General features: G+C 43.4%; 1 protein-coding gene across 10 annotated transcripts in view; it reads left to right on the forward strand.

Moving 5' to 3' along the window:
* Window positions 1-18,634, forward strand: part of TSNARE1 (t-SNARE domain containing 1) — a 673,885-nt gene that overhangs the window by 400,650 nt on the left and 254,601 nt on the right. For 8 of the 10 annotated variants that reach the window (XM_045004925.1, XM_045004918.1, XM_045004919.1 and 5 more), the window contains one exon: window positions 10,813-10,980. In XM_045004925.1, the coding sequence (XP_044860860.1) occupies window positions 10,813-10,980 (168 nt within the window). The remainder of the gene's footprint in view (window positions 1-10,812; window positions 10,981-18,634) is intronic. The other 2 variants (XM_045004924.1, XM_045004928.1) reach the window with 1 other exon arrangement.

Here is an 18,634-nt window from a genome sequence, read left to right on the forward strand (position 1 = left end):
GTCAGTAATTCAGTATATCCGCAGTGCGGCTTAGTGGATATAGCACTCAGGAGAGTGTATTCCTGGCTCTACACTGGCCTGCTGAGTGACTTTGGGCAAATTGTTTTAACCGCTCTGTGCCTCAGTTTCTCCATCTGTAAAATGGAGATAATGTTACTGACCTCTTTTGTAAAGCACTTTGAGATCTACTGATGAAAAGACTTATTTAAGAGCCAGGTGTTGGTGGTGGTTGTTGTTTTATTATTATTGTTAATTATCATTCCTTGGAGAAACATCCTGTGCGGCACAGAGTAAATCATTTTAAGCTCTCTGCGCTTCAGTTTTCCCATCTGTAAAAGGGGGATAGTGTGTCCGTACCTCCCAGGGATGCTGTGGCCCATAGTTCATTGCCATTTGAGGTGTTCAAATACATGACAAGAAAAGCCTGTAAATAATAGCTGGCATTTGGTTTTTTTAGTGTCAGTGCCAGTATCCCTCTGTGGTGTGAAGCCTTGTTATGCTGTTAGAGGGGGATGGGACATAAAACCGACACTGTTGGTCACATTGGCTAACAAAAGGCATGAAAGCACTTGGGTGTGTAGGCCAGGAGAAGGGTGATCCTTTCCTTATGCTTCTACAACTTCAATGCGGTTTGGACACCGGGCTGGGGATCCAGGAAACTTGTGTTCTCTTCCTGGTAGGAAGTGAAGAATCCCATACCAACTGAAATTGCAACCGGCATGAAGGTAGATGAAATATGATTACCCACATTGGAATCTGGCTAGTAGACCAAAATTAACGTAGTCACCCTAATGTGGGATCACCTTATGGAAAATCCATGGTTACACCATGAAGTTGAACAATACAGAGGCTGTGAAATGGGCAGGCTTTTCTCATGGGTCAGTCACATGTTAGCATGGTGCTCAACCCTTTACAATAGATTCTGATGTTGTAAATATTTAACTATCTAAAGTATGGAAATGTATATCAAACTTTGGGGCAGTGAAGCTATGGCAGCAGTCAGCAGAAAAAGTGTCAAAGGTCTTTATTCCCAAAGAGGCTTCCGTTTGCTATGCTGAGGTCAAAGTTGTTCCTGGATGAAGATGACTGAGAACTCGGACAATCTGAAAAAGCAGTTAGTGGATAATAGTTATGAATTCTTTCACTGTGCATCACGGAGAACGTAGCCCACCAATGCATTTGTTTGGTGTTGATATATAATACCAAGTGCGTACTCCATTTTGCACAAATGCCATTAGCATCCAGCAAATCTTGTCTTGGTCATTTGTTCCCTCTCTGAGATGGAAAAGGAGTCACTTGGAAGAAGAGGACTTGTTTCCCTTTGCTTTCCCATCAGCTTCCTCCCACTCTGTTTTAATCGCCCCACATTCACTTCAAGAATACTATGATCAGCCGGGGTTTTGTCACTGTGCTGAAGGTGAATCGCTCAAGGGCAGAGCATTTTCATTCACGGACCTTTGTCTTTTGAATCTCCTGCCATTGGAAATCAGTCTGAATTTGGTTCTTGCCCTCGTCAGAAGCCAAAGAAAGATTATCCTCTTCCCATAATAAAGGATGCTACCAAAGGAGCCAGTGGCATTCTTCCTTTTTTCATTTTCTTCTATAATCAGTATCCAAACTAACCATCCGAAAGCATGACTGTCTATTAGGAGGTGCGTAGAATGTGATGGTTCTTAGATAACCACGATGCTCCTACTAACCCTTGTAATTGGTTCCTAGATACAGAAATGATGGCTGTATGGGAAATTCAGAGAGGGAGCTGTATGTGGAGTGGCTTTCTGCCTGTTCTCAGTTTATAGAAGAGATGTACTGTACAGTTTTCAGCTGTGGCAGCTGGAAAACTTTGCCAGTGGGCAGAATGCTGTGGAGTCTAAGAATTATGAGGCTATAATTCAGACAGCCAGGAAAGGGCAGAAACAGCTTTAAAAAATGTGATGCTATGCAATAAAAATACCAGCCAACACACATTTATCCCAAACCCAGGAAACATTTGTCTGCATCGTTTTGCATATATACAGATGCCATCTGAAGCTGGTGACAGCACAGTATCCGAGTCTGGGTGTCATGGATGTTTGTGATCAAAACTTTGCTCGTTAGATGAAATGGATTCTTTTAAAATTACTATGAGATAGTGGAGAAGGGACTGTCTATGCCTCTGCTCATCATTATTATTCCACTTCACTCACATTGCTGCAGGACCATCTGTTGGCACTGTAGATAAAGCCCTCAAACAAAGGGAGGGGGAAGACTGGAAGAAGTAGGCAAAGCTTTTTTCTTACAGAGCATGCCTAAGAATTTAGTGATAGTTACAGGTAGGTACTGATAGGCAGGTCATAGTTACAGTGAAAGGTTGTACTGAAGACTCAGCTCTCTCAATATCTGGCACTGGTGTATGCCATCATTTCAGGAAGCCAACTCACGTTGGTTTGAGGGTGAGTACAAGTAAGACTAATTATTCCTTGAGGAAGTTCTCTCAGAAGAACTCTCCTTTTAGATTTTGGCTGACCGGGGTCATCTGGGGCTGCAAAGACACGCTCTCTGTGAAGTCCAGCGGAGGGCAACAAAAATGATTAGGGGTCTGGAGCACATGACTTATGAGGAGAGGCTGAGGAAACTGGGATTGTTTAGTCTGCAGAAGAGAAGAATGAGGGGGGATTTGATAGCTGCTTTCAACTACCTGAAGGGGGGTTCCAAAGAGGAAGGATCTAGACTGTTCTCAGTGGTGGCAGATGACAGAACAAGGAGTAATGGTGTCAAGTTGCAGTGGGGAAGGTTTAGGTTGGATATTAGGGAAAAAAAATTTCACAAGGAGGGTGGTGAAACACTGGAATGGGTTACTTAGGCAGGTGGTGGAATTTCCTTCCTTAGAGGTTTTTAAGGTCAGTCTTGACAAAGCCCTGGCTGGGATGATTTAGTTGGGAATTGGTCCTGCTTTGAGCAGAGGGTTGGACTAGATGACCTCTTGAGGTCCCTTCCAACTCTGATAGTCTATGATTCTAAGAGCCCTTTTGATTCAGATTGTTGAGCCTCAAAACTGTGGTTTATTTTTCCTCCACCTGAGCTGTCACAGGCACATAGTTGAATTCATCCAAACTCAAAGTGTAGTAAGCCTAACTAGGAACTGGAAAAAACCCTTTGAGGTCAAGATCACTAGGGATGGGTTAGGAGAGGTAATAAGCTCTTGCAGCAAGAGAGAAGAAAACAGTAGGGGAGATGAACTAGCTGCTCTGTTACCAAGTCTCTTCCAGCGCCAGCAGTTCCACGAGATGAATCAGTCTTTCTATAGGCTTCATGACTTCAGCAGTTAGAAGGATGAAAAATGCTAAACATAAATATAGATGTGCTGAAATACGAACTGACATTACAGATGCCTCACGCTATTTGAGCAAAAACAGCGAGGAGTCCTTGTGGCACCTTAGCGACTAACAAATTTATTTGGGCATAAGCTTTTGTGGGCTAGAACCCACTTCATCAGCTGCATGCAGTGGAACATACAGTAGCAGGTATAAATACACAGCACATGAAAAGATGGGAGTTGCCTTACCAAGTGGGAGTCAGTGTTAACGACCCAATTGAATTAGTACTGACCCCCCACCTGGTAAGGCAATTCCCAGCTTTTCAGGTGCTGTGTATTTATACCTGCTACTGTATTTTTCACTCCATGCAGCTGATGAAGTGGGTTCTAGCCCACGAAAGCTTATGCCCAAATAAATTTGTTAGTCGCTAAGGTGCCACAAGGACTCCTCATTTGGTTTTGCTGATACAGACTAACACGGCTACCCCTCTGAAACCTGTCCCACTATTTCACTATCCCCATAGCTGCAAGGACTGGCATATAAGAGAAAATCATTAGAACTGATGGTTTATTTCTTGCTTGGCTTTGGTACCATCTTATTCCAGTCGAAACTTGACCAAGTGTTGATAAGAAAAACAGCAAAACGTACAAGCACTACAGACACAGTCTCTCTCTCTCTCTCACTCTCTCTCACACACACACACACACACACACACACACACACGAGTTTATTCTCAGACTGCAATGGTACATCATAATTATATTTACATAGTTTAAAAAGTTGGAGTGATTTCTGTAATTGTGCATGTCGAAGCTGCAAGTGCAATGGATAGAAGATATATTATTTAAAGCAACTGTAGTTTAGGAGCTGAAATTAATGTCTCTAACCGTGTCTAATAAAGGTCATGCCGAGTGGGAGAGGAGGGCATGGAATGGATACATTCTGATTGGATTTTTTCCCCCGTTGACAGGGTAAAGTACCTCTCATAAGATAACGGAGCTCTGGTTACCAATCACTGCTACTCTCTTCTGTGTGAAAGATAATGCAAAGTTGTAATATCACTATTTCACTTCTCTAAAAGATTTAGAAGTCCCAGGCCACTTGTTCTGCAGCTGCCTGAGGCTTTTCTACCTGTAATTGCTTTGGGCTTCTGCTTGACGAGATACATCTATAAATCTTTCTGAGTCTGCAAGGTTAGTTGTTTTGGAAGGATGGTTTGAGAAAGATTATCTAATCTAATTTGTGTCTTTTTAATGTAGCTATATATTGCAGCTGGGAAGACAGAGTTGGCTATTCCATGTCATTTTTGTTCATGCCAACATATGTACTAAAAATTCACCAGTAACATTCCAACTTTGTAACTAATGGTATTGCAAGCAATTGTATTTTGGGCCATTTCTGTAGAGCATTTTCGTGTTCTTTAATGTAGGCATTCTGGCCTCATTATTCCAAGTATAATTAAATGTTAATCTTCATGCATGCTACTGAGAGTGGGATTATCCTCATGAAAGTTAGTCCGACTCTTTAGATGTGTACACCATACTCTAAAGTAAGAGATGCACATCTCTCCATTGGTGTGTTTGCAGTTTGTGCAAATGCTACAGCCAAAAAGTTCCCTAGATGAGATATGATACCTTACAATGAAGAAAGGTAGGTGTGTGCGTGATTCTTTATTAGGGTTACAGGAAATCCTGAGGCGTAAAGGAGGGACAGCACCCCTGTTTGTTTTGTAACCTGGTGTGTGTGAAGTTCCCACTGCATTACAGATTTACGTGATCGTGAATGGTTGCCGTGGACCAACTTGTCATTTGTAGTATTCAGTTTGATTGTGTGAGCCAGATTCTCCTCTCTGTTCCACGGATATAAATCCGGAGTGACTGTTGAAATCTTGCAAGTACAGTGTGAACAACAAGGCTAGGTATTGTTGTTATTACATGCAGGGCCGTCCTTAGGATTTATGGGGTCCTATGCAATATTATTAACCTGTTGCCCCTATGCCTGATGGCAGCCCGGGCACACGTGTATTTTAGATACGGACGGTCTTTTGAAGATCCAAGTATTTAAGGATAACGATACATACTCAGGTTTCAGAGTAGCAGCCGTGTTAGTCTGTATCCGCAAAAAGAACAGGAGTACTTGTGGACAGAGCAAATGTTCTTTGTATGGGACATTCTCTAGTCCTCTGAAGATACGCTGTGCAGGATCTTTGGTGTACAGTAGATACAGTAGCTGTAAGGTTGTGCTTGTGGGTGGAAAAAGAGAGGGCCCATAGTGTTAGGTGGCTTAACTTTTCATTTCCATGCTTTTGGTGATTTGCTTTTGTAACGTGTCTTGTGTGTGGCAACTTTAACCATTTCACAATTAAGTTTTTGTGTATTAATTTCCTACACGTTTTCCCCATTAAAATGTTTAAGCAGTTGGAGGGGGTGGAACTCCGTGAAGGTAATTTCTGGGGATGTGTCACAGAAGCGCAGCCATAGGTGCTGGAATTAGGGGTTCTGGGGTGCTGCCACAGCCCATGGCTTGAAGTGGTTTCCACCAGATACAGGGTTTACAGTTTGGGTCAGTGGCTCTCAGCACCCCCCCACTATACAAATTGGTTCAGCACCCCTGAGTGCAGTTGCTGAAGTGAAGATTTTATCTGCTAGAGAAGTACAGCTACTGACAGAATTTTTATCCATCCGGCCAGATGCAACTTTTTCTGTCAAGAACTGCACGTAAAACCTTATTTGTAGGATAAAATCTGATAAAACTGTAGATACAGGCAGAAAAGATTTTATCCTACAGCAAAGATTTTATCCAATGGAGAGAATGTGCCTTGGCTACTGTTTGTTCATTAGTTTTCACATATGTTGAATACCAACAAAAAATGACCCTTAGTCCTAAAAAATTGTTTTCAAAAACTATCCAGCACATCACAAGTACTGAACTTTTTCACCTCTCTACCAATACCTTTGCAGACACAAAATGTTTGCTATAAAGATACACACTGACAGAAGCCTGCTACAGGCAAATTTCAAGAACAGACCAACCTCAAACACTTCCTATTAAAAATGTTTTAAAAGAATCCAAACAACAATTACATAGAAAATTCAAATAGCATAAAATCTAGCACCATGGCAAATTTCATTCTGAAAAGCCACATATGTATAGAGGAAACCAGGAAATTACGCCTCATTTTAAGCCCATCTCAGATTGCAACTTTAACTATGGAAGATCAACGAGTGCCTCCATTCTAACTTTGTTGATTATCAGTGTAACATTGGCAAATACAATAACAAACAAAATTCAAAATGTAAAGGAAATACAAGTAAAACCCAATTAAAATATAATTTACAATCCAAAATATTAAATCAAATTAGATTTCTTTACACATTTAAATCCAAAACAAACAAACAAACAAATAAAAAAAAACGAGGAGTCCTTGTGGCACCTTAGAGACTAAGAAATGTATTTGGGCATAAGCTTTTGTGGGCTAGAACCCACTTCATCAGATGCATGAAGTGGAAAATACAGGAGCAGGTATCCTTTAAAGCTTATGCCCAAATAAATTTGTTAGTCTCTAAGGTGTGTGATACAGCATGGCCAGAGGGCAGCAGGAGGGTGTTAGAAGGGAGCCTTATTCCCTGTAAGGGGAAGAAAGTTTGCTATAGATTAACTAGAGCACCTGAAGCCAATTAGAGCACCTGAAGCCAATTAGAGCACCTGAAGCCAATTAGAGCACCAGCAGTCAGTCACATGATATAAACCCCCCCTGCTTCAGTCAGACAGTGTTGGAGTTGGAGCAGAAAGGATTGGTATTGGAGCAGAGAACAGTTTGGAGAAGTGTTGCAGTGGGCTAAGAAGTCCAAGACCCTAGGTAAGGGGCACCTGGCTTGTGCAGAGGGAGGGCAGGAAGCCCCCCACAAGCTGAAGGGCAGGAGAGGGAAGTAGCCCAGGGGAAGGAACCGCCAGTTCAAGTGGTTCACCACTAACCTCAGGGCCCCTGGGCTGGGGCCTGGAGTAGAGGGCGGGCCCAGGTCCCTCCCTCTCCACTCCACTCCTGAAGGACACTAGTGAGGCAATTAATATTCCAATTCAGGGGCAAGATATGGTGCCCTGAACCCCCCCCAAAGAAGAGAAAGCATGAGACCCATCATAATAGTGCCGGCAATTTGCCACAGGTGCCACAAGGACTCCTCATTTTTGCTGATACAGACTAACACGGCTGCTACCCTGAAACATTTAAATCCAAGTCTTTGTTAGCTGAGCGTTTCCGTTTGTTGCTGCTTGAAAACAAGGGGGTTGTTCATTCAACCCATTGTATGAGGGCCACATACTACATCAAAATAATCAGCAAAAAATGGATCACAGTAGCCAGCTATAATGACTCTATGGAGAGTTAACACAGCTCCATGTTTGTGTCTTGCAGGAAATTCCAGCCAGCACACATCCTAATACAGGATCACTTATTCATGTGGCTTCTTTGCAAGATGTCCAGGAGACAGATTCACACAGCTGTCTTCAGTGACTCTGAAGTTAACTCATGTCACCAGTTTGTTTAATAGGAAGAACACGAGAATAATGTGCTTGGACCATCATCTATTTAAACACATCAGTGCCCATGCTTTTTAAGGAGATATTGGAGCAATATCTGTTCTTGTTGTAGGGGTGGATTATTGTTAGTTGTATTGCAGTACAGCATCCAGAGGCACCAGTAAAGACCGCAGCCCCGTTGTACTGTAAAACTGCTTAGGAAGACATGGTTCCTGTCCCAAAGAGTGTAAACTCTAATTTAAGACAAGACACAAAAACAAGTGCATGTAACAAATAGGGAGTAGAGGAAGATAGAACAAGGGTAACAGTGAGAGGAACACATGGTTATGTAGATCAGCCATGTGCATAGTTTGATGGTGCCAAGTCATCTCGTATGTTTGTTGGGGTGATGGCTTTCCCCTTGATCCTGTACAACCACTGCTAGAAAACACTGAATAAATTTGATGAAGACAATGTGAATTGCAATTGGATAGCCCTGTGAAAATGTGACCGTGCTAACTGCGTACACCACTCCCATTAAACTTAATACGTGAGATGTGTGCTGAGTTGAGAAGAGACCTTCACAGCTACAAAGTTGCATTAGGGTACTCCAGGGTGTTTTATTGGTCGATTAATACGTGCCTCAGGTGGTGAAGGCAGTCTGCCATATGCTTTCAGCTATCTGACACATCTATTAATGGACCAATAATACACCCCCTGGAATATCTTAATGCTATTAAAATATTGCTTGGTAATTTTTAATGGATTTTTAAACCTTATTTTTTATGATGTTTCCTTTTGTAACATATCCTTCCACTCCAGAAAATAGTTCTCAGGGAAGGAGAGGAAGAAATAATGGAAAATACTGATGGCAAGGATCTCCTTCTCTATGTATAACTTTGGGGAACATTGTTTTTGAATGTTTCCCCCGGTTTTTATGCATAGAGCCTCAAACCATCCCCTATTCTCACTTCTCCCCTCACATTTTATTGATTTTCCCAGCCAAGATTTTCAAAAATGGGTGCCTAATGTTAGATTCCTAAGTCCATATTCATGCACCTAAATAAGTGGTCTGATTTCCAAATGCCCTGAACATCCAGCAGATCCAACTGAAGTCAGAGAGCCAGATGCCCAGCATTTCTGAAAATCCAACACACATTAGATGAGGAAATATGACCTTAAGAGTTTGAGTTTAGGCACCCATTTTGAAACTCATGGGCCCTGTATTCCCATCTCTTTGCTCCCCCTTCACACTTCCTCCAAAAAACAGAGATGATTTTACAGGTGCTCTTTTGCTCTTCAGTCACATACCCTGTGGCTGGGGTCGTCATCCCTTTCAAGGTGAGAAGACTGTTTTTTTACTGCAGTTTTTAGGACCCAATTTTGCAGGGTGCTGTGCCCCTCCACTGAGCTGCTGAGACCTCTTGATTCTCATTCATTCAGTGGAAATTGAGGGCACTTGGCAACATTCAGAACCAGGACCATTGCAAAGTAACAAAGTATTTCCTTCCAAAACACAACCCCTGAGAGACGCTTGTGGCTGAGGTAGCAACCACCATGGCATCGTCCAACTTCATAACGTTGCAAGCAGCTGAACTGCCATTTTAGTTTAACTTTTCATAATCAAAACTGGGAGCAATGCCAGTTTGATGGAGCCACTTGTGTGCTTAATGTTACACCATGCGGAGCTTTAAATGTTTCCTAAAAACGAACACCTGTTGTGTGAGCAGCGAGTTAATTCAAACAGCAAACCAAAGTGGAACCATGAGTTGCCCATAGTGATAACTGTATTATCGTATGGCTGTTACAGCTTTCCTTACTACTCCCGTCCTACATATGGTTTGTTACTCTCTGATAACTCATGTACTGTAAATTAGATCATGGTCTTCAGAGTAGGGAAATTGCATATGCTTTGGTAAAGTGACATAATAAGTAATAACAGTCCCATTAGTGGGACTAATGTGCTTAAACTTAAATATGTGCATAAGTGTTCTGCTGGATCAGGGCCTATATGATGAGATCTATGATATGATATATATGCTGAGAGAGATGATATGGTTAAGGCATTGGTCTGGGTCTCAGGAGATCTCAGTGCAATTCCGAGCTCTACCAAGACTTCCATGTTACCTCAGGCATGTCACTTGCCTTCTTCAGTTCCCCATTTACAGAACAGGGATAATGCTTCCCTTTTCCTACCCATCATCTATCTCAGCAGTTCTCAACGTGTGGCCCAGGGTTCACATGCAGCTCAATTAGCATACAGCTGCGGCCCAGCTCTGTGCTGAAAAAAAATCAAAATTTGCCGTTCTGATCTGGCAGGCGGTGGGGTTGGCTGAGGGGGAGACAGTGCCTTGCAGCCTGCACCAGCGTTCCTGCCAGCAGGAGGCTGGTGAGTGCCGCAGTGGGGCACGGAGTGGGAGAGTGGGTCTTTGGGTAGGTTTGGTGAGGGGCTCTGGAAACTAGGGGGTTTGCCCCAGATTTTAGGTGGGGCTCCACTCCTGGCCCCCCCTTTCAGGACCTGGCTGCCAACCTCTCTGGGTGCTCCGCTCCTGGCCCAGTGCGGAGGGTCCCAGCTGCTGCCTAGCCCTGCCTGGCAGGGTCCGGGTCCTGGCTGCTACCTGGTCTCAAGCGGCCATATTGGGATCCGGCTGTGTGGCCCACACCCAGGGCTCCACTCCTGGCCCTTCTCTGGGTGGGGCACTAGGCATAGGGGACTGGGGGCAGTTTTAGGCTGGGGGGGCGCTGTGGTTCTCAACCTGCAGCCCACGAAACATGTGGGCCACAAATGCAGCCCACAATGATAAATAGGTTGAGAATGTAAATAGAATAAGTGTGTGGTGGCTTGGGAACCCAGGACAGGAGTGATTTCCATAAATGTGGGGCATTCCAAAGGCGCTATATCTGGTGCAAGGAGCTGTGTTTTGCGTAATGTGCCTGGTAGGTAAGGCAGTAACCATGCTGTTAAATCTAACCCTGTTTTACTTCCTTTCTCCCATCTCAGCAGAGCCCCAAGACCCCCTTCTCTGACCTGGCTGATGATGAGAAGATTTTTAATGGAGGAGATGGCATGTGGCAGAACCAGAGTCAGGATCAAGCCCTGCTCTCGGAAATCACAGAAGAGGACCTGGAGGCCATCCGTCTGCGGGAAGAAGCCATTCAGCAGATTGAGGTCAGTAGCCTTCACTACCAGCTGGCTTGGAAGTGGGAGTGGGCATTAGCTTAGCCACATGGTAGACACTTTGAAGCAAGAGAAGAAAATGTTGGTTTTATATTGTTGGAGTTGTGACACCTCCATTAGGGGTTGGGAGCATTTTCAGGTGTATATAGTTGGAACATGTAGAGCAAGGAAGAATTACAGTGCCATATAGTCACTGATGAAAGTTAAAGGAATTAGTGTTTAGGATAAAATGTTTTTAAACGTATGTTTTGTCTCATAGTCTATAGCGCTATAGAGTCATTGGGCTCAGGGCTGCAGTGCCGGTGCAGGCAGAGCTCTCTTGTGATCAATGATAGCTTTGTGTGCATAAAGATCAGCGGATCAGACCCAGTGTGTGTGAGACTTGGAACAGATGCAGTTTACTGGCATTCTTTCTGCCATTGGCTGGTTGTCACTACCGCTGATATACAGTAACTCCTCGCTTAACCTTGTAGTTATGTTCCTGAAAAATGCTACTTTAAGTGAATCCAATTTCCCCATAAGAGTTAATGTAAATGGGGGTTAGGTTCCAGGGAATTCTTTTCCTCCAGACAAAAGATTGTAGCGCGCGCACACACACACACACACAGTATAAGTTTTAAACAAACAATTTAATACTGTTCACAGCTATGATGATTGTGAAGCTTGGTTGAGGTGGTGAAGTCAGAGGGTGGAAGAGGGTGGGATTCGTTGTGTAGCCTTACTGCTAAATGATGAACTAGCACTTAGCTGATCCCTCAAGGATTAACACATTGTTGTTAATGTAGCCTCACACTCTACAAGGCAGCAGGAAAGGAGGGAGGAGAGACAGCATGGCAGTGGCTGCAAACATTCCCTCTGGAAACTGAACGTGATGATGAACCCATGCTATCCCACTGGAGCACACCACTCCTTTCACTTTCCAAAGTGTGGGTGTGGGTGTGGGGGGGGGGTGCAGGTGCATGTGTGTGTGAGACAGAGACACACTGTGTGTGTGTGAGAGAGAGAGAGAGAGAGAGAGAGAGAAGAAGGGAGAGACAAAGACACACACTGTGCGTGTGTGAGAGAGAAATGTGCATTTCCCCTTTAAGTACGCTGACCTCACTCTAAGTACACTGCCTTTTTATGTAGATCAGCAAGTTGAGACAGCTGCTGTTGCCAGCAAGCTCCCTCCATCCTGAGCCCTGTCCTGTCCCCCCCTGCTCTGTGGAGATGGGGTACAGGAGTGGGGGGCAGAAGCATGGGGAGGGGGACACCCTGACATCAGCACCCCTCTGCCTCCCCACCCCCTGCACAGCAAGCAGGAGGCTCCAGGGAGCAGCTCCCAGGCAGAGGGCAGGAGCAACACATGTCAGTTGGGGGAGGGACAGCTGAAATGCAGGCACTTGATAGCCTGCTGGGCGGCTGCAGCACAGGGAACTTAGGGGAGCAGGGAGCTGATGGGGGCTGCCAGTCCATCCTGGTTCCAAGCCCCCACCAGCTAGTTCCAACGGGCTGCTCTTCCTGCAAGCAGTGGACAAAGCAGGCAGGTGCCAAACAATGTTATAAGGGAGCATCGCTCAACTTTAAACAAGCATGTTCTCTAATTGATCAGCAACGTAACAACGAAACAACATTAACCAGGATGATGTTAAGTGAGGAGTTACTGTACCCAGATATGTTGTATGCTAGGTTGAACAATCCATCTTACACATACACAGGGCTGGCTTTAGGCCGATTCTCCCGATTCCCTGGACTTGTGCCCGGTGCCTAAGAGGGTCCTGTGCCGGCGCCTTTTTAATTTTTACTCACCAGGTGGCGCTCTGGGTCTTCGGCATTTTGGCGGCGGGCCCTTCACTCAGTCCGGGTCGGTGGCATTTCAGCGGTGGGTCCTTGAGTGCCGCCGAAATGCTGCCGAAGACCCAGAGCGCCTCTGGGTGAGTACAGATCGGGCCCCGCACTTGCTAAAGCCGGCCCTGTATATACATCTACTTCCTGTTTCCTCTATTTCCATCAGCAGTCAATGCCTAATACCAGTGATCATGCAAAAGAAAATACTATAACCCTCCTATCGTAATAGTTAAATATTTTGCTCTTTTATCTGAGAATATGTAGGTTCTTAATGTAGTAATGAGGAAGGAAAGAAATCAAATTACGATATTACAGGGTTGTTTTGGGGTTTTTTTTAGTTTTTTTTTACTAAAAGGCAGAACAAAGGTTTATAAATATAACGTCAAAAGGTGCCAAAAGCTTTTTTTTAAAGAGATATGATTTAGTTATGCATAATTTTTTTCGTTCAAAAAATTCAGTTTGCATTTTTGGAAAACTCAGTTGCTTGAATTTAACCAATAAATGAATGAGAACAGAGAACATTTTCAGTCATAAACTTAAGCACACTTAAACTAAGGATGAACCTAAAGATAGGACTTCAGAATAAATCAGAACATAAGATTAAGAAATACACTTTATTGTCTAATTGAATTCAGCTAATTTTATCAGAATGAATTTGTATAAAAAATGTGATGCAATCAACAGTGCAAAAAGAGGACAAAAGTTCCAACTGTGGCCCAATACGCTAGGTCTTTCAGAAGGGAATATATGCTGCTCTTAAATAGAGATAAGAATTAGATACGATTTGATGTTTTAAATGAGACACCTATTTTGTCTTCTAGGGGTAGATCTCCCCTTATGCACACATGGCCTCTGCTCAAGTTGGTTGAATGGTAGTGCTGATGTCCAAGATACAGAAAGTCATTGAATATTTTTGTTCCCAGAGGTGGAACTGTGAAAGCATATCCTCCATTTTAGCATCTGTACCTGTCTGTGAGTGTGAGTTTGACAGCAATATCCAGTGAAAACCTCTGCTGGAATCTCTCGTGGCTGAGGCTCCTGCAGAGCCATCTATAATGTGGTTCGCTGCAGTATGTTGCATATATTTGTACTTTGGGATATTGCTGCTCTTAAGTATACTTAGGTGTTTATTTTAGGATGTACTGGTAAAGCCACCTTGGGTATTGTATACAGCTAAACACAAATTAAAATATCCCCAGTCCAATGATCTGGATATTCCATCTGTAGGTACAATTTACAATAATAATAATATTGATGAACTGAAGGAGAAAAATGATCCAGGATGGACTCACCTGAACAAGATAAATTTGCAATGTCTTGAAGATAGTACAGTCCTAAAAAGATGCTTACAGATGTCTTCACAGTCCTTTCATACAGAGGGTGGTCCACAAAGTGAAAATGCCCAGCCCTCCTTTTAGAAAGAGACCAAGGACAGTCTGGCTGATCGCAGCTGCCCTGTTGGGGTAGAGGATATAGACATTCATTCAGGCATGTGTGGCATATGTCAGTCTTAATTTCACAGGTACAGTCTAGGCTGTACGGATACTTTGCACTCTGCTTTCTCCTATGTATCCGTGCTGAAGAGCGTGGCTCCTTTTTTTTTTTTTGGAGGGGGAGACATTTGATGTCTAAGAAGCATGGATGTAATGGTATTTTCTTAGGAAGTGGTAGAGGTGGGTCATATTCTTGTGATATTATTGAGAGAATGTGGCAGCTCCCTTTCCCTGTGCATGTTCCTACCGTCCCCTGCCCGGCACAGAAGACATTGTCACTTCCCTGTAACTGAAAATGCTAGATGAAAGCTTCCTGTGCTGAACAGATGGAAGATGCCTAGCAGGCGTGGAAGACTTCACTCCAGGTGCTACAAAGTTGCTAAAAGTACACAGACATAACACACCTTTATTTTTAAATAAGATTCTTATTGATTTTATAGGCTTTCCAAATATTCCTCCCACCTAATGTTAATTCCCCATTAGCCAAGTGTTAGATAATTCACTCAGCCACTTTGCATATGGGTGACAGGGATTCAAGTTTCTGTTTCTTAAGAATTTGTTTTTCCACTGAAATCACAACCAAAACCCACTTTGCATTGATAACTGGTAGTGTAAATTCATTCAGTGACCTTGTGAGGGCTACACAACGTATCCATTCTTGCATACAGAGCTTCAGTGATTCTTTAATTAATAGGAAGAGGATAAAATATAAGAAAATTAGCATCGGGTATTATGTCTCTCCATCATTATGCTGCATTAAGCAGGTATTAAGCAATCCTTCTGCAATCAATAGTACTAATTTAAAACCTATTTTGAAAGAAATGTGATAAGAATAATGTGGACATTTTGGATTGTGCCACACACCTCCCCAGCTTTAGCTGGATATACCTTATTATTATTTGCAAACCTCACATGCTCAGCCCTGGATGACGGTCACTATTATTGCTGGGGAAGGCGCCAGAAGCGGGTTCCCTGGCCTCTGCTCAGCCGGGGCTGGCCCCACCCAGGCCAAGAGGCACGTGCTCCCCGCTCCTGTGGCCTCAGCCCCCTAGGAGTCAGCAGGATTGGCTGCTCTGGCCCAGGGAGGTGGGGCTGGAAGTTCTTCCAAGAGGAGACATCTGGGGTAGTCACGTGTCCCTCCATTTACATTGTGCCCCACCGCTATCAGGAGGCACAAGTAGTTTATGAACTGGAGGTTCCTTGAAATGTATGGTCCCTATTTGTATTCCACTACCTGCTCTCCATCCCCTCTGTGCGGACTGGACTACACGGTGGTAAGAGGGACACTGGAGAGGCATCAACCTGCACGACCTATTATATCCTTGGCTGCAAGCACAAGGGAACGCACTATGCACGTGTTGGTCAACGGGCACTGCTAAGAAATACTTCTGGACTCAGATGCATGGTGCCATGCACACCCATGTATGGGGTACAAATAGGGACCACACATTTCAAAGAACCTCTGTTTACAGGTAGGTAACTTCCTCAGATTGCAGCAAGGGAGATTTAGGTTAGACAAACTTCTTAACTGTAAAGGTAGTTAAGCACTGGAACAAATTGCATAGGGAGACTGTGGAACCTCTGACAGAAGAGTTTTTTAATAATAGATCAGACAAACACCTATCAAGTAGGGTCTAGATAATACTCAGTCCTGGCTCAGTGCAGGGGACTGGACTATCGAGGTCCCTTCCAGTCCTACGTTTCTGTGATTCTATGAAACATCCAATTTGTTCAGATACACCAATTCACTGTAGTATATTGGAAACTCATAGTCGTTAGAGATAGAAACTACCTATTAGCTTGATATGTCCGTCCCCTGGGAGTCAGTATTGGATTGTTCCCTACAGAATATTCTTGAATATATTGTCCATTTAATTTTAAATGACCCAAGCTATAGGACTGCCTCCATTTATTTTGGGAGACTATTTCATGGTCCAGTAGACTTCACTGTTGATGAAATTTTTCCCTCTATTCTTCTTAAATATCCCTTCCCTCTTTCTCAGCCCTCTACACCTAGTAAAACTCTGTTGGACCCTTTCAATAATTCTTTTTCCTCCTTGACATTTACACTCTTCAAATACCAACAGACAGTTATTGTCCTGCTCACAAGTCAATCTCCTTTGCTCTTCAATCACTTTATTTCTGTTCTCTGTTTTCCATCTAATGGTCACAGTTCAGGGCAACTGAACCTGTTTTTCCCTGCTTGTGGTCCACCAAGGACACCCACTCTAGGCCCCTGGTTCCTCAGCTGTCACCTCTCTTGGGTGAAGACACATGCCTCTCTCCCTCCTGACCAGGGTTTTTTCCAGACTGCAGTTCCCGGCTTACTCTGTGGTATCCACAACAAGACAGACCACCTCAAAAGGTCAGCGTCTCTGTTTTGCTTCCTCTCCGAAGGCTATGAACAGCTGTAATTGCCAGTAGTCACAAATTACCCCACAGCTCTTTATAACCAAGAACATGTATTCTTAAGGTGAAAGCTTTACAGAGAAAACTTATTAAAAACAAAGTTCCTATATGTCTGCTAAAAAAATTACTAGCGGTCACTCTACAGTCTTATGGGACCTCAGTAATCCTTCCACTCCTCCCAGGAAGGATTGGGGAGCCTCTTGCACAGAAAGTCCTCTCCATTTTCTAGATCAGAAAGAAGGGTCTGTGTTAGTTTAAACTCGGGTATTTATCCAAAAATCATTTCTTTTTCTGTTGGTCTTCGGAGAATCTAGTTTGAACTAGTATATGTGAGCCTCTCCAAGTGGTGGCATTCCTTTGCAGGGTTACAGCCTGAGTGAATTTGCCTAATCACCCCTACACACATACACACACTTCTTAATTCCTGGAGGAGCTGTGGTCACCTTTCCCCATAGAACTACCTTCAATCCCTGGCCCACGATGATACATAAACTTAATACAACAAGATCTCTGAAAGATATTGCAGGAAATTGCCATATCTGTCACACTAATTTGCTCATTTTCTTCTGCTACCAAGGTGTTTGGAACTATATATAATACCTAGTTGTGGTCACACCAGAGCCATGTAGAACAGAACTATAAATTCCCCAGGGCCCGAGCCAGTGGCCACTGAAGTCAAAGACTTCCACTAACTTCAGAGGGCTTTGGATCAGGCCCCTAGTCTGTGGCATGACAACACTTGTGTTTACATCCCCAAATGACTGTATTCTCTGCACCCCTGTATTGTATTACAAGCTGATAACCAATGAGTTGATCATGATAATCTCCCTTAGGTTTCTTTGGTATTACTGCTGGGAGAAGGTAAGTGAAGACTATGTTTTGGGGAAAATATATATACAAATCTGAAAGTAAAATGGTAGATGCACAGAAATAACAGGGAAGCCTTCGGGAAATAGGGAGATTCTTTAGCAAGTGATGATATGAACAAGTAAAGCTAGCTATGCTAAAAGGCTGCTGTGAAGATCGTTTTTCTTGCTCATCACTTTGATCGTGTCTTGGGTATTCCTCCGTTGGCTCCTCTTTCTCCATCACATTAAACATAAGCTATTTGTCTTTACTTTGAAGGCCCTATACAGGGGCCCTATTTTGGAGTTAGAGTGGAAATAATGTAGTCTGGAGATGTTGTTGAGGAAAAAACAGGGCAAACACATTTTTTTCAAAATTGCACTAGGTCATGACTCTCTGTTCTCATCATCATGACCTGAATTGTGCGCCTTAGTGAGCTGATTTTGGGAGCGTTTTTAAGTGCTATGCAAGTGAGCACTGTAGGGGGCATGAAAATATGGACTGTGTTGGAACATTGGGATTGGGATGACTCTTGATGAGATCAAAGAGCTAATCAGTACAGTTGAGAGATTTATAAACTCCCTTTAGCCTGAGATCCTGGATTTGCTGCTCGGTTCCATGGAGAATTCAAAGCATTTTTTTTATAGCTGCTAGTCTCTGGAGTTAAGCGCTCTCATTGTAGAATACAGTGGACCAGGTGTTAAAAGAGAGATAGATATATCTTTCAGTTAGGTTGTGTCTTCCAGTTGATTTTGTATTTCTGAACGCAGGCGTTGCAGTTTTGGTTTTGCTAAATTCACTTTTCCCAGGGGAAAAAATAAAATCCATAAATGAAAAACAAACCAATGCTAAGCGGAGTCCCTGCTAAATTATTTATTTATTTACGTTCTTTCCTACTGGCTGCTGAATGATTGATATCTGTGTGTATGTATATAATGTCTGTCTGTCTGTCTGACCCATCATTTAAATGCAATCCATCCACATTGGAGGAGGTAGATATGTAATAATATACCATGTGGTACTATGTTGTGGTAAATTCATTTGCCGTGAACCTTTGACCACTTCACCAT

Source organism: Mauremys mutica, chromosome 2 (genome assembly GCF_020497125.1).
Source record: "Mauremys mutica isolate MM-2020 ecotype Southern chromosome 2, ASM2049712v1, whole genome shotgun sequence".
Classification (NCBI taxonomy): domain Eukaryota; kingdom Metazoa; phylum Chordata; order Testudines; family Geoemydidae; genus Mauremys; species Mauremys mutica.